Source organism: Anabrus simplex, chromosome X, assembly GCF_040414725.1.
Source record: "Anabrus simplex isolate iqAnaSimp1 chromosome X, ASM4041472v1, whole genome shotgun sequence".
Taxonomy (NCBI): domain Eukaryota; kingdom Metazoa; phylum Arthropoda; class Insecta; order Orthoptera; family Tettigoniidae; genus Anabrus; species Anabrus simplex.
The window spans coordinates 122,546,846-122,571,388 of record NC_090279.1 but is presented as its reverse complement, the minus strand read 5'-3'; the positions used below and the strand labels follow the sequence as shown (position 1 = coordinate 122,571,388).

At 41.0% G+C, this 24,543-nt stretch overlaps 1 protein-coding gene across 1 annotated transcript in view; it reads left to right on the top strand.

Moving 5' to 3' along the window:
• LOC137496916 (oocyte zinc finger protein XlCOF19-like) overlaps nucleotides 1-24,543 on the top strand; it is a 132,208-nt gene that overhangs the window by 44,055 nt on the left and 63,610 nt on the right. The window contains exon 3 of the mRNA XM_068230896.1: nucleotides 23,321-23,450. Within this exon, the coding sequence (XP_068086997.1) occupies nucleotides 23,385-23,450 (66 nt within the window). The 5' untranslated portion in view covers nucleotides 23,321-23,384. The remainder of the gene's footprint in view (nucleotides 1-23,320; nucleotides 23,451-24,543) is intronic.

The window sequence follows — 24,543 nt, the reverse complement described above, 5'->3', positions numbered from 1 at the left end:
GTCAATCGCTGCTATAAATAATTTACGCCCTGCTATCCTCACATACTTTGTAATCAAAGTGTCCAGAATCCAAACATTATCAACTGTAATACATCCTTTCCTAAATCCATTTTGGAACTCAGATATCCTACCATACTGTTCCGCCCAATTTGTTATCCTATTCGCCAAAACCCCTGTGTACAACTTTGACAGCGAGTCTAGGAGTGTAATTCCTCTGTAGTTGTTTGGATCACTACTAGCTCCTTTATTTTTATAAATAGGGCATAATACCCCCATCCTCCATTCTCTAGGAAATTTCCCCGTTTCCAGCAACCTATTAAAGAATTTCACAATCCCTCTCAACATCGGTTCATTTGCCCCTACCTCTTTCCATACACTATTGGAAATACCATTCACACCTCCTGCAGCCTTGGGTCTAGCATTCTTTAATACTGTAATTACCTCCTGCCTTGTTATCTCCCCATCCAATATTGTAATGCCTACTTCCAGTTCCCTTCCAATTTGTGACTTGTCTATTTCTGTACCCAATTTCCTCTCCCCTTCTAAAAGCCTTTTAAAATGCCTAACCCACTCGTTTTCTCCTATTTTATCCCCCTTCCCCTCCGGTTTCGTTCTTCTGATCTTGTTTATTGACTCCCAAATCCTCTCAAATTTCTTCTCTCTACAATATATATTTATTTTTTCAGCTTCCGCCTCCTTCCATCCTCTTTTCTTCTCATTCAATACCTCCTTATATTCCCTTCTCAATTTACAATATTCCTTCCTTTTTTCTTGCATACCCTCCTTCCTAAACTCCGCTAGGGCTCTCATTACAACCTCACGTTTTCTCCTACAGTCTTCATCAAACCATCCATTCATTTTATTCTTTTTTCCCTCTACCCTTCTCCTCACTTTCTTCCCCACCCTCCATACAGGGAGTTCAATTAATTTTAACACGTTATCCATATCATTCCCTTCTACCGCCCTTTCAATTCCTACCCTTAATATATCTCCCTCCTCTTTCAAATGCCGTCTTAATTTCTCTTTAGTATTATCATCCCATACACACTTCCATCCTCCATTCCTATACCTCTCCTTACTTTCCTCCATCTTTCCCTTCTCATCAGCAACCAAAGTTCTCAATTTTATTTTGATAGGCATATGTTCTGTCAACCCAAATTCTAACACCTCAAAACTTATTATTCTCCTTAACGCTATCTCTGAGCTTATTCCTATGTCCACCACACTCCCTCCATTTGTTGTAATATACGTCAAATCACCCACACTATCCCCCTTCATCCACCCATTTAAAATAAATAAATGTTCTAGAGCACATAACTCTAATAACCTTTCTCCATAACTATTTACAACATTATCCTTACTCTTCCTTTGCAGTATCTCGTCTACTTTTACTTCTTTCCCGTATACCGGTACTCTATTGCTCACTCTCGCATTCCAATCCCCCAATAAAATCATCCCATCTTCTACATACATTCCTTTAATTGTGTTTATTTCTTCAATCAGTTCGTCAAAAAATGTTTATTTGCATACACTGAATCGCTCGGATGGTTATAAAGCAGTGCCAGACAAATTGCTTCCGCTGCCCCCTTCCCCATTTTTACTCTCAACCACACTACCCCTTCTACCCTAGTCTGTAACGTCTCCACCCATTCAGCTATCTCATTTCTTATTAAAACTACTATGCCCCCTGGATTTCGGCCCCTCTTCCCTATTTTTTTTAACACGTTAACTACTCTATAACCGTCCCATGTAATTTTAACCCCCTTCCCTAACCACGTCTCTACTAGAGCAATAATCTCAAAATCTTTCACTAAATCCACAATTTCCTTATTCCCTAACTTCCCCATCAACCCCTCAATATTCAGCATCCCTATCACCATATCTAGTTATTTATTTCCTCCCCCTCCCTCCCTATACTTCTGCATTTCACCACTTCCCCCCTTACTTCTCGTGATTCTTGCTTTTGGCTCCACCCCATCCCTCTCTTTCTTCTCACCCCCATCCTTCCCCTTTTCCGTGCCAGAGCCTTTTTTCCCACCCCATAGATCTTTTAAAAAGGATCTCGCCTTATTTAACGCCTGCTTTCTCTCCATGTTTATTTCTGTATTATTCCTATTTGGGGAGGTTAAGTCACTACCCTGACTCCTTTCCCTTCCCGTCACCTCTTCACTACCTGTATCCACTTCACTTCGGTCTAGTGTCCTACTTATTGATTCACTCCTTCCTGGGCTGTTCTGACTCACCAAGGACTCTGCTGTCTTGGCTACCTGCCCGCTGACACCGCAGTCCCCTCTTCTCTCTTCCTTCTCCGTACTGATGTCGCCCTGCTCTCGATTTCTGCAACTCATTTCCTCCTCACATTTTTCCATCCTCAGCAATTCCTCCTGTGTCCACGATCGCGACCAATTTCTGCCTGAAGTAACCAGACACCTCCCCACTATCTTGGCTCGCAATCCCTCCGCTCTAGCACGCCACATATGCCGCTTATAGACATCCAACCGCATCCTATCTTCTTTCTCTATCTCAGCCTTCAAATAAATGTTCGACCCTTTCAAATTTCCAGCATTCCTCAGAAGTATATCAGCCATGAGGGTTGATATTAATCTTAACTTCACCGGCCTATGTCCCTTGTTCCTTCCCACTCTATATATATCATCTATATCAACTTCAGAAAAGTTTATCTTCATTTTGTTCAAAACTATGTCCACCACTTTCAATACTAATTCCACTTTTGATTCTGTTCCTTCCTCAGGTACACCATACACAAACACATTTTTTCTTGCCGATTCGTTCCTCGCTAACCTCACTTCTCTCTTCATTGCTGTTAATTCCTCTTCCAGTACCACCACCTTCTTTTTCAAGTTCCCTACCTCATCTTCTATCTCCGGTAACTTGTCATTTACACCTCCAATTTCTTCTTTTATAAAACTTTTTAAGTCCTTCATCTCCTTCATTTGGGTTGCCTGGTGTTCCTGCATCATTTCCTTAATTTCTTCTCCTTTGCTTGCTTCCTTCACCACTCTCTTGATCTCTTCAAGCTCCTCCCAGCCGAACGGTCCCTGGTTTGGACCCGGATTCTTTTCTATACCTCCTACCACCAGCAGCGTCGCAATAACCGTCGCACACAACATAATCTCCAACAGTCCTTTATAACCACTAATTTCTCTTCCTCTCTCAACTCCACCTTCCTTCCAACACTGCCTTGCACCATGCCATCTTCCAATTCTCAGCCTGTATTGCTGTAGTGTTATTCCCATATTGCGCACCTCAGCTCATTCACACGTCCGCACTTCCCGATGTCTCGCTTGTGACTGAGAAAGAAGATACCAGGGGAGGTGGGATGAACTAATGATGGCCGACTACTATTTGTGTTTGAAAAGCTAAGACAAACTAAGCCACCAGCGCAGTAAGACACTACACTAACGGTTAGCAAACATGCACCGGTCGGTACTACCTATAAACCGGTGTTAAATAAACAATGTTTATTAAACAAATCAAGGAAATCAGTCACAAGGATAGGAAAATTACATCCAACAGTTACTTACCCAGCAAGGGCCAAATAAAACTCCCAGAGGAAATGGATAAAAATTCCTTGTCTCGGCGCTGAACCACACAGATAATAAAAGGAGACACTGGTTTCAATGAAATAAACTTTTAATTAAAGAATGAAAACTTAACATGAAACCAAAAGAACATCGTCCTATCTGAGGGAATAAAAGTATTTTAAGTAGTTCAAAACAATTAGTGAATAATAGAAAATACACGGATGAAACTGAAAAACGTAGTCCTTTTCAGAAAATGATACTGATGCAAATCATTAACTTAAAAACAGAAGGTTGTACTAATTAAAGACACTAAATCATTACCAGAAACAGTACACCTTGATAACATTACTATAATAACAGAAAATGATTCGAATTAAAACTTAAATTGTTCACAGAAGGTTTAAACGGGCCCCGTTTGTTAGACTACTAAAATTAAATTAAAACTAACGCATTAAACCTAGGGAAAGCCACTCTATTAACGAGTTTCATTGAACTTTCTTAATAAGAGGAGGCTTCGCAGGAGCATGGAACTCTAGCCCAATTAATAAACTACGAGGGGTTAAAAGATTAGCGAACGGAAAACACACACAGTTAAACAGGGGAAAAGGAAGAAAACCGTAAGAGATCAAGTGAGGAACCAAGAAATCTTCCACAAAAATTGAAAATACTTAAGTAAACTCAGGCTCCACAATTAACACGCAAAACCCATAGGCAACAATCACCGTCCTGCCCCCAAAAGCCAAACGTTACCATAGCAACGAAAACATACGCCCGCAAACCAATCATGGTACAAGGCACAACAAAGGCAAGAAACAAAATAAAATCAGGAAACACAAAAGTTTAAAATACCAGGAAAATAGAAGCAAGGTTTTTTTTTTAAAACCAAGGAAACCAGAATTATATGCTTCTGCGGAACCTCACGCAGTATAAAGGGCACTAAGTGCCCGACACATTTTGAATTTACATGATCAATGAAGTTCATTAACGGGTGAAAATGATAGTTAATTTAAAAAGGATTTCCTTATTTTCGTAGTCTTTACATGCCAATAATTTTGATATATTATTAGAATTAACCACCACGTCCGTTCGCTTAGTAATTTCCAAAATAATTATTTTCACGAAATTCCACCTTGAAAGAGTTAATTTTCAAGACACAAATCACACGAATTTCCTTGCAGTTTCATAATCACTGGATATAACTTGCCAAATGATGAAGCCACTTACTTGGGTGAAGCTGACGCTCAGGCATGTTGAGCTAGTTCCTCACATACTTACAGATGCTAGCTGATCAGTTTGGTTTCCTCGGTCAGAATTAGTTGAAAGGTATCATAATAGGACGATGCAGGAAACAAAGTAATTTGGGTTTAAAACCCACATCTCAAGACCCTTAGCCGGGGTCTATACTCCAACATGACGCCAACATCTTAACAATCCAATTAACACATCCGCATGCCATGACTTCCCAAAGCGTACTGACCGGGGTCAAAATGGCGAGGTTTACTGCATCAGGAAGTAGCCGCGCTCTGATAGGTAGAAGAGCGGTTAGGGAGGGGAAACTCATTGTGGGTGTCTGGCGGAAGATTGCAGCACTTATTAGAAGAGAAAAGAAACAGTCCGTACAATTCAGAAATGCGATAATCCAAAGACGTTGCCATCAGTCCACAATAAGAATCATAAATAAGTTCGATGAGTATCACCAAAGCACGTAGTAGTACGAGGGAAATCATCCGCTTAGACATATAGAAAGATTAAGATTTTCTACGGCGATATTGCCAGTTCAAAATAAGTTTACAGGGTAGGGCAAATTGCGTTACACCGTAACAGCCCTCTCCCCCCGAAGCCTAGAGTATTCACTGATATAGCTTCCAGTTCAGTTTAGTGGTCAAGAAGTAAGCTAAATTTCAAATCAAGTCCACATTAGATAGAGACCACAAATGACGACTTCTTGTATGCATAACAATAACACACCGACCTTGAGTCATATTAATATCACAATCCTCACTTCAGTTCAAGTTTGTGGTGGCAAGAGTTTAGTAAAGAGATCACGCTTCCCTCAAACAGGGTTCCATTTACCTAACGTTTAAAACAGCTAGGTTTAGCTGAATTTACACTCTTTAGGCAGCGCGCTTCTAGTAAAGCCTGTTACATATTACAATTCACCCGTTTAAAGAATATTAAGATTAAGTACTTTATTACAGGTTAGGAAATAAATATTCTCTAGATTATCAAGAAATGCAGCCTCTTGTTTCATTAACATAATTAAAATTTACCATAACCGCAAAAGAGCAAAGAAGGAAAACAGAGGAAAGATGGGCTAAATTGGTGACTACGTTCCGACGGATACTAAGATCCAACTGTCAATTAAATTTAAAATCTCAACTACAATCAACTGAGTCAGGGCCAGAGCATACCACATAAGAGCATAGGTTTGCCGACGGAGCAGTACATGAGTAAACCGCACGAACATGAGCAATTCGACAAATACCACCCAATACAGAATGAACGACACTTAAAATACGTGCACACGTCCAAGTTTTAGAAAATAGAAACTTTGACACCAATTTCAATGAGCAATGTAATAATCAGGTTCAGATTCTCCACATAACGGAAGTCCATTACCCGTTAACATCACCACAATATATTAAAAATCCACAACCTCAAGTTAAATAACAGTACCTTACAGAACACTTAACTAGGTAATACACTAAGTTAAGGCATACATCGCATGTACTTACCAAACCACCTCAAGACCAACCACGTAACAGTGAAGATAATATAACCCGCCGTATATCAAGAGATAAAATTTGCTTACCAGAACCATCTCCCATGCTGACCTTCCGAAGCACATTTAATTTCAAATTATTAGAACCAAAACCACCTCAATACTACCGCTCGGTGAGCAATTAGTGCATTTTAAAATTTCTCAAGACATTATCACAGACATCAAGTAAAATTTGCAACCATTACTGGTTCAACATTCCCAATCACAACACATTACCTGATTGAACAAGAGAACTGAGAGGAAACAGAACTTCAACTCAACAATATCACACACCTACGGCAAGTTTAGGAAAACGAAAATATCCTAGGGTTAGAGGAAAAGTCTTCGAGACAAGATAACGTTGGCAGTACGGAAGGAGACTTCTGATTCAATAAGATGGTGAGGTGCGCAAAAGTTTGTCATCAACAACCGAACAAGCGACAACAATACCAAGCCAAGATAAATTTTGGGATGGATTATATTAAACACATAATGGTTGCTTCGATAACACCATAGGAATAACGGAATAGAAAATGGATGAAAGAAATTCAGTAGGGAAAATAAATCCGAAGTCACAAAACCTCAAACTTCATAGAATTCACAACAACATGCTTTCACGCAGGACACCTGATTAAGTAAGAAAAGGCGATGAAATCCACCTCAAACCAAGTGACCATCAGGAAATTAGAGCAATGACCTACGCAACCTAATCTACCGGTTGTCTTTTACAAGACCTCGGAGCTAGCCGGACTAATAATATATGACATCCGCAGATTCATACTGCCGCATTACCGCTAAGCAGGTACCCTTCCATACAACCAGGAAACAAGGTAACATAAAATATACATGGCAGAAAAGATGGCAGGACGTTAGCAAATGCTCAATGATAATGAAGAATAAAGGAACTCAACACGTAGACCCCATAATCTAACAGTTGGGCGACTTCGGTACCGCCCAGGAACTAACGATCCGTCCCATACCAGATTAATAATCCCATAGAACGGCAAGATGACCAAACAACCTTGTCAAAAGACAAATTAGATCCACTGAAGAGAAAGATGTCAAAGAGTGACAGGTGAACATTAACTGAGCTTTAACAAGAAGTACCAAAAGAACACAAGATAACGTCAGATCAATAGGCAATGCACTGAGACCAAAAGCGAAGAAACCAGGACACACCAAACCAACAAGTTACATGACACAAGTTAAAGTTATTCCATCAGAGCAGTAGACCCACACCGAAGGATATTTCCAAATCTACGAAGACACAAGGTACAATAATAAGACCAACAACCAGTCCATACCTGACATGTCATAATTAGCCAACAACACAACACAGAAACCATAAAATAACCATGACTAGCTCCAACATGCATGCGCCAGACCCAATAGGGAAAAAGGGCACTTACAACCCTCAACGACATGCTGCGAAACTATCATGCCCACCCCGAAATATAAACCCCAAACAACAAATACTTGGTACCAATATCATCACCCAACACCGATCTGCACCCAATCCTATTAGGTTAAGAGGCTTTTCCATCCTCAGGCTACAGATCACATTAGCTCAACAGCAATCCAACACAGTAGAAATGGTAGGGAGGCCGATGGAATCCACAACTCAAAATGGAATGCAATTAAATACAAATAGGTTATAAATTTTCACGACATAGGAATTCTATTAACACAATGACCATGACAGAGTACCACAAACCATACAAGAAACCACTAGCCACCTAAGAATATCCACACATGAACCAGACCTAACCGCAAGGAGGTTAACAGGACAACCTTTTTCAGAAATCATAAGTTAACTAAAGCAAGACCAAAATGTATGAGCCAGAAACTTGAGGAAAGCCACACACCAAGTGACCACACTACAACAAGGGAACAGGTTAAATTAATAGGAGAGCACAGTATCCGTTAGAAATTGAAGACTACCAGCAACCAATAACCAGGACAGATGAACTAGTAAAGACCTTAATAGGTCCAGACACAGGGTCAACAAGGCATCCACACAGTTACGGCCTGACAGAATTCAACAACAACGAACGCCTACACAATAACCCCACACAAACAGAATCCTTGGTGAAATAACTCGAGTGACCCCCGACCAACTCACCAGCCCACACCAACAGCGAGACAGGGTAAGAATAGTACATATTCACGCCATAGGCGAACACCAGTCCCACAATCAGTATAAGCCAGCAACCGCCCAGGAGGCACAAGAACACATCACCAACAAGAGTCCCCAGATCACCAGAATAAATTATACATGAGATATATTTTCAATACTCAGACAAGATATCATCACAAGAAAATATGACCGAACCTCAAGTAGCCCAGAAAGGTACCAATTTTGAACAATTCAGAAATAATTATAAGTCAAAGTTACTAATACATGGCAGCTCACAGCAAATAGAAGGTTAGTTAAACAATTTTCAACCGTAGATCACAATAAATTTTCAAAGGAAGCAAGGCGAGCATAAGAACGATATCAATTAGGCCAAAGGTAGTTTCCAACAGCACATTATCACATACATCGCAGGTAAAAGGTTCACAAGTTAACCGTATTCAACCGTAACCAATGCTTTCCCCATAACACATAATATTAAGGACGAGGTGGGTGAATGACTCAAACCTCTGCCCAGCAGTTCGCCAATTCATACCAACCGTGAGACAGGGTAAAAATGAAATACTTCATTCATGCAATTTTGCAAACCCCAACCTCACAGCTAGCACAGATCAGCAAACACGCAACAAAAGCAGAGCCATCACATCAACAGGCCATAAATAATCAAAACAAATGCTACACAGGTTAATACAGGCATTACAGGCTTGCCAAGCTATCACACCAGTAAATGACGTAACTGCCCACAAGACACTGCATGAAAACGTAAAACAATAATGGTTAAATAAGGTTGCCAGGCCAAGGTTACTGATACACAATAGAGCGTATTAAATCCAAAACCAGCATAAATAATTCACCACCGGTTAGGTTTCACTTAATTTAGAAAAATCAGAGCTAGCATGAAAACCTTACAAGCAAGCCCAAGGTCGATTTTATACACAATATGCACAAAGGGCACCGAAAACACGACCGCCAGGGAAATCACACTACACCAGAAACAATTAAAATACGTGGCACCAGGTAATAACGATGCTAGGAGAAGATAATTTCCGATATATGATGGTACAATACTAGTGGCACAAAAGAATAACATACGATGCTTAGGCCTAAATTTAGGTTAAGTAAAATTTCCGTTCACACGCCAGTACTAGTACAGCAGAACACACTAAGAAACAGTAGTTTCTCATATAAAATGTAGGTACACACCTTGACAAATACACAGGCCAGGGAACAACACTAATTATAATCCCCACACTAAATCTGGGAATCAAAACACAATGCTAGGACAAATAATATAATAAAGCGTTCCCAGATCACGAACTATCACATCATACTTTAAACCAAAAACCAACTGCACTTCACACGGAGAATAAAATCACACGAGCTTACCAAGTAGAAATTACAATTAATGCACACCGAAGTAGTATAGAGAACACACACGTTGTTTTTAAAATATCAAAACAGATATGTCACACGAATCACGGAGAGCACACTGCAAACCGTAGCATGCTCAAAGCCCAAGCTCAATCGATTTGTGTCCAAATATAAATACTAGCAACAGTTTCAAGGTTTACAATAATACACCAAATTCCAAATTAAATCAATAATCCCGTACTCACCAATTTATGAAGAAACAAGAGAGGAAAAGATACAGGTCACCTGAGAAGCAGGAAACGAGGAAGCAGCTACACCGGAACCAAACAGTTGGTAGAGGAGAGCTACCAACTGTACACATGACCCGAAACACACCAAAACACCACAAAGGCGAAAGACACAGAACTCCATGAAGATAATCACATGAAACAAAAGGTAATACCTTTAAACAAGATGAATGCATTTCTTTTCACAATTATGCATATAATTACCATACTCAGTCATCCTTCATAATCCAGCGCTTCAACGCCATCACAAGTACAATTAACCAGGGGAAAAAAAAAGGGGAAAGGAGGACAATGGTTAGCAGCGCCCTCAAGAGAAAAAAGACAACCAGAGCTTTCTGCTACCACTTTACTAAGCCACCAGCGCAGTAAGACACTACACTAACGGTTAGCAAACATGCACCGGTCGGTACTACCTATAAACCGGTGTTAAATAAACAATGTTTATTAAACAAATCAAGGAAATCAGTCACAAGGATAGGAAAATTACATCCAACAGTTACTTACCCAGCAAGGGCCAAATAAAACTCCCAGAGGAAATGGATAAAAATTCCTTGTCTCGGCGCTGAACCACACAGATAATAAAAGGAGACACTGGTTTCAATGAAATAAACTTTTAATTAAAGAATGAAAACTTAACATGAAACCAAAAGAACATCGTCCTATCTGAGGGAATAAAAGTATTTTAAGTAGTTCAAAACAATTAGTGAATAATAGAAAATACACGGATGAAACTGAAAAACGTAGTCCTTTTCAGAAAATGATACTGATGCAAATCATTAACTTAAAAACAGAAGGTTGTACTAATTAAAGACACTAAATCATTACCAGAAACAGTACACCTTGATAACATTACTATAATAACAGAAAATGATTCGAATTAAAACTTAAATTGTTCACAGAAGGTTTAAACGGGCCCCGTTTGTTAGACTACTAAAATTAAATTAAAACTAACGCATTAAACCTAGGGAAAGCCACTCTATTAACGAGTTTCATTGAACTTTCTTAATAAGAGGAGGCTTCGCAGGAGCATGGAACTCTAGCCCAATTAATAAACTACGAGGGGTTAAAAGATTAGCGAACGGAAAACACACACAGTTAAACAGGGGAAAAGGAAGAAAACCGTAAGAGATCAAGTGAGGAACCAAGAAATCTTCCACAAAAATCGAAAATACTTAAGTAAACTCAGGCTCCACAATTAACACGCAAAACCCATAGGCAACAATCACCGTCCTGCCCCCAAAAGCCAAACGTTACCATAGCAACGAAAACATACGCCCGCAAACCAATCATGGTACAAGGCACAACAAAGGCAAGAAACAAAATAAAATCAGGAAACACAAAAGTTTAAAATACCAGGAAAATAGAAGCAAGGTTTTTTTTTTTAAAACCAAGGAAACCAGAATTATATGCTTCTGCGGAACCTCACGCAGTATAAAGGGCACTAAGTGCCCGACACATTTTGAATTTACATGATCAATGAAGTTCATTAACGGGTGAAAATGATAGTTAATTTAAAAAGGATTTCCTTATTTTCGTAGTCTTTACATGCCAATAATTTTGATATATTATTAGAATTAACCACCACGTCCGTTCGCTTAGTAATTTCCAAAATAATTATTTTCACGAAATTCCACCTTGAAAGAGTTAATTTTCAAGACACAAATCACACGAATTTCCTTGCAGTTTCATAATCACTGGATATAACTTGCCAAATGATGAAGCCACTTACTTGGGTGAAGCTGACGCTCAGGCATGTTGAGCTAGTTCCTCACATACTTACAGATGCTAGCTGATCAGTTTGGTTTCCTCGGTCAGAATTAGTTGAAAGGTATCATAATAGGACGATGCAGGAAACAAAGTAATTTGGGTTTAAAACCCACATCTCAAGACCCTTAGCCGGGGTCTATACTCCAACATGACGCCAACATCTTAACAATCCAATTAACACATCCGCATGCCATGACTTCCCAAAGCGTACTGACCGGGGTCAAAATGGCGAGGTTTACTGCATCAGGAAGTAGCCGCGCTCTGATAGGTAGAAGAGCGGTTAGGGAGGGGAAACTCATTGTGGGTGTCTGGCGGAAGATTGCAGCACTTATTAGAAGAGAAAAGAAACAGTCCGTACAATTCAGAAATGCGATAATCCAAAGACGTTGCCATCAGTCCACAATAAGAATCATAAATAAGTTCGATGAGTATCACCAAAGCACGTAGTAGTACGAGGGAAATCATCCGCTTAGACATATAGAAAGATTAAGATTTTCTACGGCGATATTGCCAGTTCAAAATAAGTTTACAGGGTAGGGCAAATTGCGTTACACCGTAACAAAACTTGATGCAGTCAGACGCTGGGCAGCCAAGTGTTCATTCCAAGGGGACATCTGGGACTGTTAAAGTTTATTTTGTTCACATTTATGAAATAATAAAGATTCTGAATAAGAGTGACATTGTTTGCATGTAAATCACGTTTAATTGTCAAAATAAATTGCTTTCATTGCCTCAGAGTTGTTTGTTTATGTGTTTTTATATAAATCAGTATTATATTACAAAAATGCTAAATATTTAATTCTAATTTTATACTAAACAATTATTCATTGTTTATAATAATTCTATACAATATTCAACTATTTTAATATATATATAATATATATATATATATATATATATATATATATATATATATATATAATACAAAAAAGAATAAATATTTCCATAATTATCAACATTTGTCAGTACTTTTTATATGCAATATTCTGGTCTATCTCTTATTTTGATATGCCTATTGCGAGAAAACATGACGTGATACGTAGAAACGGACAACAGATTCGTGTTCAGCGAACCAAAATTAGTTAAGATCACCTATCACACCTCTTGCCGCAAAAAACAAAAGTTTGAAAATTCTGGGTTGTGTAATACGACAGCGGGTCCATAAGTAGTAACGTATGTGGACAGCCATGGAAGAAGGGATCAAATGACTGAACTTTGCGATCTAATTATTCGTATATTAGAAATTAAATCTTACAGATTATTATTATTATTATTATTATTATTATTATTATTATTATTATTATTATTATTATTATTATTATTATTATTATTATTACCCGTACAGGAAAGATTCCAATAACTATCGAGGTATCTCATTGATTAGTATACCAGGCAAAGTATTCACTGGCATCTTGGAAGGGAGGGTGCGATCAGTCGTTGAGAGGAAGTTGGATGAAAACCAATGTGGTTTCAGACCACAGAGAGGCTGTCAGGATCAGATTTTCAGTATGCGCCAGGTAACTGAAAAATGCTACGAGAGGAATAGGCAGTTGTGTTTATGTTTCGTACATCTAGAGAAAACATATGACAGGGTACCGAGGGAAAAGATGTTCGCCATACTGGGGGACTATGGAATTAAAGGTAGATTATTAAAATCAATCAAAGGCATTTATGTTGACAATTGGGCTTCAGTGAGAATTGATGAGTTCTTGGTTCAGGGTACTTACAGGAGTTAGACAAGGCTGTAATCTTTCACCTTTGCTGTTCATAGTTTACATGATCATCTGCTGAAAGGTATAAAATGGCAGGGTGGGATTCAGTTAGGTGGAAATGTAGTAAGCAATTTGTCCTATGCTGGCGACTTGGTCTTAATGGCAGACTGTGCCGAAAGCCTGCAGTCTAATATCTTGGAACTTGAAAATAGGTGCAATGAGTATGGTATGAAAATTAGCCTCTCGAAGACTAAATTGATGTCAGTTGGTAAGAAATTCAACAGAATTGAATGATAGATTGGTGATAATAAGCTGGAACAGGTCGATAATTTCAAGTACACTGACTGACAGAGCAAATGCAACACCAAGAAGGAGTGGTCAGAACTTTATGCCAATTACAGGGTAGACTGACGTCACTGAGGTATGCTCATGATGTGAAATGCGCCGCTGTGCTGCGCACGTAGCGAACGATAAATGGGACATGGCGTTGGCGAATGGCTCACTTCGTACCGTGATTTATCAGCCGACAGTCATTGTAGAACGTGTTGTCGTGTGCCACAGGACACGTGTATAGCTAAGAATGCCAAGCCGCCGTCAACGGAGGCATTTCCAGCAGACAGACGACTTTACGAGGGGTATGGTGATCGGGCTGAGAAGGGCAGGTTGGTCGCTTCGTCAAATCGCAGCCGATACCCATAGGGATGTGTCCACGGTGCAGCGCCTGTGGCGAAGATGGTTGGCGCAGGGACATGTGGCACGTGCGAGGGGTCCAGGTGCAGCCCGAGTGACGTCAGCACGCGAGGATCGGCGTATCCGCCGCCAAGCGGTGGCAGCCCCGCACGCCACGTCAACCGCCATTCTTCAGCATGTGCAAGACACCCTGGCTGTTCCAATATCGACCAGAACAATTTCCCGTCGATTGGTTGAAGGAGGCCTGCACTCCCGGCGTCCGCTCAGAAGACTACCATTGACTCCACAGCATAGACGTGCACGCCTGGCATGGTGCCGGGCTAGAGCGACTTGGATGAGGGAATGGCGGAACGTCGTGTTCTCCGATGAGTCACGCTTCTGTTCTGTCAGTGATAGTCACCGCAGACGAGTGTGGCGTCGGCGTGGAGAAAGGTCAAATCCGGCAGTAACTGTGGAGCGCCCTACCGCTAGACAACGCGGCATCATGGTTTGGGGCGCTATTGCGTATGATTCCACGTCACCTCTAGTGCGTATTCAAGGCACATTAAATGCCCACCGCTACGTGCAGCATGTGCTGCGGCCGGTGGCACTCCCGTACCTTCAGGGGCTGCCCAATGCTCTGTTTCAGCAGGATAATGCCCGCCCACACACTGCTCGCATCTCCCAACAGGCTCTACGAGGTGTACAGATGCTTCCGTGGCCAGCGTACTCTCCGGATCTCTCACCAATCGAACACGTGTGGGATCTCATTGGACGCCGTTTGTAAACTCTGCCCCAGCCTCGTACGTACGACCAACTGTGGCAAATGGTTGACAGAGAATGGGGAACCATCCCTCAGGACACCATTCGCACTCTTATTGACTCTGTACCTCGACGTGTTTCTGCGTGCATCGCCGCTCGCGGTGGTCCTACATCCTACTGAGTCGATGCCGTGCGCATTGTGTAACCTGCATATCGGTTTGAAATAAACATCAATTATTTGTCCGTGCCGTCTCTGTTTTTTTCCCAACATTCATCCCTTTCGAACCACTCCTCCTTGGTGTTGCATTGTCACTGTCAGTCAGTGTATTTAGGTTGTGTGTTCTCCCAGGATGGTAATATAGTAAGTGAGATTGAATTAAGGTGTAGTAAAGCTAATGGAGTGAGCTCGCAGTTGTGATCAACAGTATTCTGTAAGAAGGAAGTCAGCTCCCAGACGAAACTCTCTTTACATCGGTCTGTTTTCAGACCAACTTTGCTTTACGGGAGCGAAAGCTGGGTGGACTCAGGATATCTTATTCATAAGTTAGAAGTAACAGACATGAACGTAGCAAGAATGATTGTTGGTACAAACATGTGGGAACAATAGCAGGAGGGTACTCGGAATGAAGATATAAAGGCTAATTTAGGAATGATCTCGGTGGATGAAGCTGTACGCATAAACCGGCTTCGGTGGTGGGGTCATGTGGGGCGAATGGAGGAGGATAGGTTACCTGGGAGAATAATGGACTCTGTTATGGAGGGTAAGAGAAATAGAGGGAGACCAAGACGACGATGGTTAGACTCGGTTTCTAACGATTTAAAGATAAGAGGTATAGAACTAAATGAGGCCACAACACTAGTTGCAAATCGAGGATTGTGGCGACGTTTAGTAAATTCTCAGAGGCTTGCAGACTGAACGCTGAAAGGCATAACAGTGTATGATGATAATGTATGTATGTATGTATGTATGTATGTATGTATGTATGTTATTACCCGTACTGGAAATGTGAATAAATCAGTGGCTTAGGTGTTGGCTTCCTACCTGGAAAGCAGAAGATCGAATCCCCGTCCATATTGGGTTGATGTTTTCATCTCAAAAGTCATGCTACATCCGGCCCTGAACTTGACCCACCCCCCGCCTTAGTGGCACCAGCGACCTCAAATATAGTCAGGTTATGCTGAAGAAATTACATATTGTCGATAATGTTCAAATCTCAATCACTTACTCTATAGTACCTTCTTCTTCTTCTTCTGCCACTTCTTGCTTCCTGGCAGTCAATATGCCTGTAACGGTCACTCAGTGTTGGGTGGCTCTTCTGATCCTCAGAGAGCAGGTAGGGAAGACAGGTGGGCTAATGTCTTAAGGTCAAGGACAACGACGGCTAAGGGTTATCCTTAGGGAGTTGGCGCAGGTGAGGTTGGTTCGTGTCCATACAGGAAAACAAATACAGTAGAGATAATACGCGACACTTACGGATTTCGCCTTGCTAAAATGGGAGACAATTCGACGGTGGCGCTCCTAGTGACTTGACCTGAACAAATCGCGCTAAATTCAAATATCAATGGAAATGTATATACGGAAATGGATAAATAAATTACGTCTAGAAAGAAAGTGTTATTGAGATATTAACTTCGAAGTTGCTAAAGCAATTCTGGATAAATGAATGAAGAATTATTTAAAAGGTTATTATTCATTTTCTTTGCTAGTTGCTTTTTACGTCGCACCGACACAGATAGGTCTTATGGCGACGATGGAACAGGACAGGGCTAGGAGTGGACAGGAAGCGGCCGTGGCCTTAATTAAAGTACAGCCCCAGCACTTGCCTGGTGTGAAAATGGGAAACCACGGAAAACCATCTTCAGGGCTGCCGACAGTGGGGTTCGAACCTACTATCTCCCGAATACTGGATACTGGCCGCACTTAAGCGACTACAGCTATCGAGCTCGGTAGATTATTATTCAAAGACTGAAATTAGACATATAAACCAGAAGTGAAATGGACTGGTGTGAAATGGCTTGATCTTTCATTTATGCATTACTTTTTACTTTTTTAGCTTTATCATTCCTGCCTGAACTCTTACAGTTGGATTTGTCTTTTTTCTCATTTAAAAACATTGTATCATCACATTAAGACACTTGTCAATAAAAATATCGGCACATTCCTTACAAATATGATGCAATGAATTAACATTTAATAATGATAATAATAATAATAATAATAATAATGTTTTTTGTTTTACGTCCCACTAACTACTCTTTTACGGTTTTCGGAGATGCCGAGGTGCCTGAATTTAGTCCCGCAGGAGTTCTTTTACGTGCCAATAAACCTACCGACACGAGGCTGACGTACACTGACTGACAGAGCAAATGCAACACCAAGAAGGAGTGGTCAGAACTTTATGCCAATTGCAGGGTAGACTGACGTCACTGAGGTATGCTCATGATGTGAAATGCGCCGCTGTGCTGCGCACGTTGCGAACGATAAATGGGACACGGCGTTGGCGAATGGCCCACTTCGTACCGTGATTTCTCAGCCGACAGGCATTGTAGAACGTGTTGTCGTGTGCCACAGGACACGTGTATAGCTAAGAATGCCAGGCCGCCGTCAACGGAGGCATTTCCAGCAGACAGACGACTTTACGGGGGGTATGGTGATCGGGCTGAGAAGGGCAGGTTGGTCGCTTCGTCAAATCGCAGCCGATACCCATAGGGATGTGTCCACGGTGCAGCGCCTGTGGCGAAGATGGTTGGCGCAGGGACATGTGGCACGTGCGAGGGGTCCAGGCGCAGCCCGAGTGACGTCAGCACGCGAGGATCGGCGCATCCGTCGCCAAGCGGTGGCAGCCCCGCACGCCACATCAACCGCCATTCTTCAGCATGTGCAAGACACCCTGGCTGTTCCAATATCGACCAGAACAATTTCCCGTCGATTGGTTGAAGGAGGCCTGCACTCCCGGCGTCCGCTCAGAAGACTACCATTGACTCCACAGCATAGACGTGCACGCCTGGCATGGTGCCGGGCTAGAGCGACTTGGATGAGGAAATGGCGGAACGTCGTGTTCTTCGATGAGTCACGCTTCTGTTCTGTCAGTGATAGTCACCGCAGAAGAGTGTGGCGTCGGCGTGGAGAAAGGTCAAATCCGGCAGTAACGGTGGAGCGCCCTACCGCTAGACAACGCGGCATCAAGGTTTGGGGCGCTATTGCGTATGATTCCACGTCACCTCTAGTGCGTATTCAAGGCACATTAAATGCCCACCGCTACGTGCAGCATGTGCTGCGGCCGGTGGCACTCCCGTACCTTCAGGGGCTGCCCAATGCTCTGTTTCAGCCTCGATAATGCCCGCCCACATACTGCTCGCATCTCCCAACAGGCTCTACGAGGTGTACAGATGCTTCCGTGGCCAGCGTACTCTCCGGATCTCTCACCAATCGAACACGTGTAGGATCTCATTGGACGCCGTTTGCAAACTCTGCCCCAGCCTCGTACGGACGACCAACTGTGGCAAATGGTTGACAGGGAATGGAGAACCATCCCTCAGGACACCATCCGCACTCTTATTGACTCTGTACCTCGACGTGTTTCTGCGTGCATCGCCGCTCGCGTGGTCCTACATCCTACTGAGTCGATGCCGTGCGCATTGTGTAACCTGCATATCGGTTTGAAATAAACATCAATTATTCATCCGTGCCGTCTCTGTTTTTTCCCCAACTTTCATCCCTTTCGAACCACTCCTCCTTGGTGTTGCATTGTCACTGTCAGTCAGTGTATTTGAGCACCTTCAAATACCACCGGACTGAGCCAGGATCGAACCTGCCAAGTTGGGGTCAAAAGGCCAGCGCCTTAACCGTCTGAGCCACTTAGTCCGGCGTTTTAACATTTAACAGCTGGACAATTTTCCTCCTAACATGAAGCCTACTAACAGAAAGATAATCTATAAAATCCCGGCTTTAATCTGAGAAGAGGGATAAAGAAAGAAAAGTATGAAAATGTTGACGATAGAGATGCTTCAAGGAATATTTACGTACAATTAGAGCAAACATGTAACATACCCTTGGCTGTATTGTCGAGGATTTCTAAAGTCGCTGGCCTGGAAATGGTCTGAACAGATGTTATAATTCTTATATAAGCGTAACGTCCCTTTTTTCTTGTACACCTTATCCAAATCGCTTCTGTGACATTTCAAAACCAACAGATCACACCTACAACAACACATCGGTATTGAAAGTTAACTGCTGCACTATACAATAAAATATGCGTATTGCATTTAATGCCAGTTAAAATATGGGTCGAGCATGTCAGAAGATTATGAAGTACTATAAAAATCTCTGTCACTGGAAGAATATATATGCAAACACAATATTACTTACATGTTCTTGTCACGAGGGAACCTGAAGAACGACTTCATAATTACTGCAGCCAAACACAGCACATACCTTTCCCCTCATGTTGAGAGGAGATATCAAGGAATGACACACACTACTATTTATTTATGTCAACTCACTGAAAACGCATAAATAACACCAAAAACTTCATACAAAAATACACGTGCTCTTATGAGAGAATCAGTACTGTTCAGGTCTATCCGCTAGAGTGAGCTCCAGTAGCTGTCCCTCGATATCTCGCTCAGTGTCGCGTATCATCTCTACTGTATTTGAGGAAATTCAGCGGCGGGAAGTGTTGCAGTGGAGCGGTGGGGCAAGAAGAAGAAACACAGAGTAGCGAATAGGAGGAAGGAGAGGAAGGAGAAAGTGACCGGGAGAGGAGGGCATCTAAAGATGATGGGGTTGAGGATCTGGTCAGGTACGTGGAGGAAAGGGAACTAGAGTGGGGTTTAAAACAGATGTTGAGGAAAATAAAAATGCGGAAGGGGGATATGAAAGTGGTAATAGTAACGTAGGGCAAGCGGGAGATTTCTGGGATCTAGTTACTGCAGAATGGAAGAAGTTTAATGAACAAAGGTAGTTATCGGTTGGATACCATGTAGGAGGGATAATGAATGTAGAATGATTAGGGATTTAAATGAGACTGTGGAATGGGTATGGTATGCGGGGAATTTGATGTGAAATTTGGATAGGCCCTATCCTAATGGGTGCGCTTAGATGGCCTGTACTTGAACCTCAATGGTAGACCTACGTGGTGAAGGGACTCTGGAATGAAAACTACCGTATTATTCGATAGTCGTCAACTTTCGTTACAGGGAATTGTTTCCATTTGCATTGGTTTTTCATTCGTATCGCAAATTCCAGTCGGTTACACTTGTCGGCGCTGAAATGGGTCTCCTCTTTCACCATGGAGTAAAGTCAGAGCTGATAGTACAATATTCTCCATTGTCCTTGGCTAATTATGATGTAATCAAAAACTAATAAAGCTAAGAATATGTTCCTGTTTATTCCCCCAAACCCACTCATCGCACAAGTTAACAAACTTGAAAGCTTGCGCAAATTTTGCGAAATAAAATCAATAAAAGTATGTGTAAGGAGCGATGTTAACATTTGGTAATGATTATGAACTAGACGGCCTGCAGTAAATATTTTCTTAATTTCACAATATTGTCAACCATACCAAAAAAAGTCTGGCGGTTTTTTCTCTCGCTGTCGCCATCGGGACTTGTGTGCTAAGTATCGCTTGCGCCAAAAATGTTCTATTGTGCATGCTTTTCTTAATTCTAAAATGAATAGAAGGAATAGATCTTTGGTTTGGGAGCATTTTGAAAACTTCCGAAATTTCAGCTAAATGTTTAGTGTGTAAAAATTAGTTCAAGTGCAAAACCAAAACTTCCAGTTTAAGAGATCATTTTTGAAACGGAAGCATTTTACAGTGCTTTCAGAAAGTGCGAATACGAGGGTAACAAAAGATGATATATTTCTCCCTTGAAGAAACTCATGTCGAATTTGTGAACTGCCGTATGTTTATACCCGGAGAGGTTCCTTCTCTATTATAGATCCTCTTTCGGCCAGACATAGCATGACATTACACCCTGTGCTCTTTCAATTAGTGGCATATTCTTCGGTGTTGTCAGTAGTAACAAAAACCTTTTCTAAATTCAGCCTGTTCTACTAAATGATAGAAATAAAATTTGTTCTTCAAGCGTATGTCTTAAGTGATTAAACTACGTTAAAATATCCGGTTTTGTTTCGAAGAAGGAGGTATGTGGTTGTACAGCTCATCCCGTTACTTGTGTTACAGAATTTCTTCATTGAGGAATTGTGATTTTTATCATTTTGCGCCGTGTCCAAAACCTCTAACATATTGTCGGTATGTTCAAGTTTCAATAATTTACTTCTGAAAAGCTTATAGATTTCAATTCAGAACCGTAATAAGCTAATACTAATCTTTCTCAGTTTCAGCATTCTAGCCTACATATGTTTTATACTTAATATTTTTAATTTTCTTAAATTCATTTTTACTTAAGCATAGAAAATGTATACTTATATACCCCGTTGAAAACTCGTAGCCTTTGCGTTACAATTGCCGGCAATTCTTACCCTCGTGTGTTGTAGCAATATTTATCATATAGTGAAACGTGGATTTTTTCTGAAGAGCTACTCAGATGAAGAAATGCGGATGGTAGTTTCAGAAAGAAATGACAAGATATAGTGTATAATTTTAATTATTATGTTGATGTGTTGTTTACTTCTGTGTGCGATTTAAATGTGACGCTGTGAATGTTCGGTATTTTTTTACACTGTAGGCTGCGAAACATGGTAGAAGGTTTTGAAATCTGGAGAGTTGTTTTGTTTAGGTTGTCCATGTGCCTGTTGCATATGTCAAAATTGTTGTGTAATACACCTGGTGCAGAATATTCTTGCATTCCTGAGGGACATCCCAGTTCTTGACTATACATCTCACACAGTGGTAAAAAAGGATTGGCTTGTTCAGTTCTCTTTCCAATTTCTTGATTTATGTTTTCATCTTCTGAAATACTCTCCCCAAATACTTGAAGCTTTCCACAACTTCTAATGGTCTTCCATTTACTTCAACATTCCCACTTCCTTCTCTATTATCTTTCGTCACCACTACTATCGTACACTTCTCCACACTTATTTTCATTCCATATTCCTCTATCTTGTGATTCCATTCAGTAACATGTTCTTGTACTTCCATTTCATCTTATCTCCATATTACAATGTCATCTACAAAGAGTAAGGCATTTGCCTGCTTGGTTCCCATTTTTTGTTGTATACTCTTGTGGATTTCATCCATGACTGTAATGAAAAGTAGAGGGGATAATACACATCCTTGTTGAGTCCTGCTTCTACTCTGAACCAGTTTGTTTGTCTCATCGTAGTCTTCACACTACTTATTCACTTTTCCTTTTTGGCTTTATAATTGCATCCTTTCCTCTCCCTGTTATCTTTTTATCACTGCATCCAAGACCACTTGCAGAGCTACATGGTCATATGCCTCCTTAATATCTATAAATGTTATCACTAAATCTTGCCGAAACTCATATTTCTTCTGCAGTGTGTTTTTTAGATTCAACAGATTGAAAAACTTAAAAAATTATGTTTGCACTGAGTGTGGAGTACAGCACGGTATGGAAGTGAAACATGTAAAATAACTGGTGCCGAGTAAAACAGAGTTGAAGCCTTTGATATGCCGTGTCATTGTAAGTTGTTGAAGATCAGATAGGTAGAACATTTCTGAAATAAAGAGATAGTGAATCAGCTTGATGAGAAGAGAACAGTTTGTGTGAATTTGATCCTAGGAAGGTAGAATTTGATAGAACAAATCTCAAGGTACTGTGAACTTGTTCAGTTAGCTTTGAAGCGAGTGCAGAGGATAAACATAGTAGGAGGATTCCAAGATATGGACCTGGTGATCAGAGTGATATGCAAATGGAATAGTCTCTGAATTTTTCAAGAAACTTTGTGCATGTCGATCACAATTAATGTACATTGGATTTCTAAAAAGAAAAGTCATCTTGCTTTGTTTTCAGTTCCATATAAAGGTGTGTGTTATATAGCTATGAGTATGATATAAGGGTCATGTAAAACTAGAGATCCTTTGACTATGATCTCGATATTGACAGATATGCTAAATTAGATATCCTATGGAAGTGATCACTGTATTAAAAGTCATATAAAACTGGAGGTCCTTAGCTATGATCATAGTATCAGTCATAGAAAATTTGAGGACCTATAGGTATGGTAATGTTATCAACAGTCATGTAAAATTTCGGGTCTTTTCGGTATGATCATAGTATTGACAGTCATGTAAAATTACAAGCTTGTTGCTTAGTTTGTTGACAAATAACCTAAGTAGCATTGACAGCAATAAGGTAATATGTTTTTCTGGCCTGTGTTTCAGTGTAAGGTCATTGGAAATAATCAACAACCCCAGTACCTTCTAACTACTTCAGTTGCTGTGTGAAATGGACCTGGAAGTTAAGGTAAAAAAGGAACCAGCCTGGCTTGAAGAAACAACAAATGTATCACTTGTAAGTCTCATTCCATATAACTTTATAAAGATCAGAACTTAACTCATAGTAGCTGAATAAGTTTGGCAGGATGTACATCTATGGGTCAAACTAGTGACAAAAACATTGTTCGTGCGACAAGGTAAAAGGGCTGCCGAGTGGGCAGTTGGCCTCTAGCATGTACTAGGGAGACGGCAGTGCATTCTATGGTTGATAGTGGCAGAAAGTTGAATCAATCTTGAGGGCTTGATATTGAAGGAGCCCTGGTGTTATTTCTTTTAAAATGCTATTTATTTGGGGCGTCGACCTAAGAAGATCTTTTGCCCCTACTTTGCACATTTATGTTGTGAACCTGCGTGTATTTGGAAATGGTGGAAGTGTAAGGTGTTGAATGTGAGGAAAGGAACATTAAGGATGACACAAACACCCAGCCCCAAGCCAGGAATATTGATCATTGACAATTAAAAACCCCTGACCCGGCCAGGAATCAAACCAGGGGCCGCCAGATGACAGGCGGTCCCGTTGCCCCCTACACTGCAGGGCCGGACAAGGGGCCTTGTTTAGGTCCAGCTAGTGATTAGCATTGTCTCAAGATTGAGGCTTCAAGGCATTTCATGTGCTAAGTACCCATTGACTGACTGTCTGTTATTAATTGATTACCTCTGTTGGCTATTGAAATGGATTTCTGGAGGGTGTGTTGTTATGTATTTAGTCTGCATGGTTTGGTTCGGTAATGGAATCTTTGATGGATTGACGTAATTTCCGATCATTTCAGCCTATTGCAGTGCCAGTTATTGTTGAAGTGATGGCAAATGTTAGGAGCTAGATCGAATTAGGTTATGGCCAGTAGGTCCCTGGCTCTCATGGAAAACATTTGAACTTCTTTACAATGACACTAATGTCGGGTGGGCACGTAGTAAAATTCTGCCTTGGAAGCTTACTATGAGTATAACTCGTCTAAGGAAATCACCCTGATGAAGGCGGAGATGCAGTGGAAAATTGTGGAGAAGATGAAAGATATTTTCCTCTTCTTTCCTTGCTCTGTCTGTTGCTACTCTAATCACAGTCCATTGCAGTCTTCTGAGTGTGTGGCTTTTAGTTCAGTGGCTCTTCT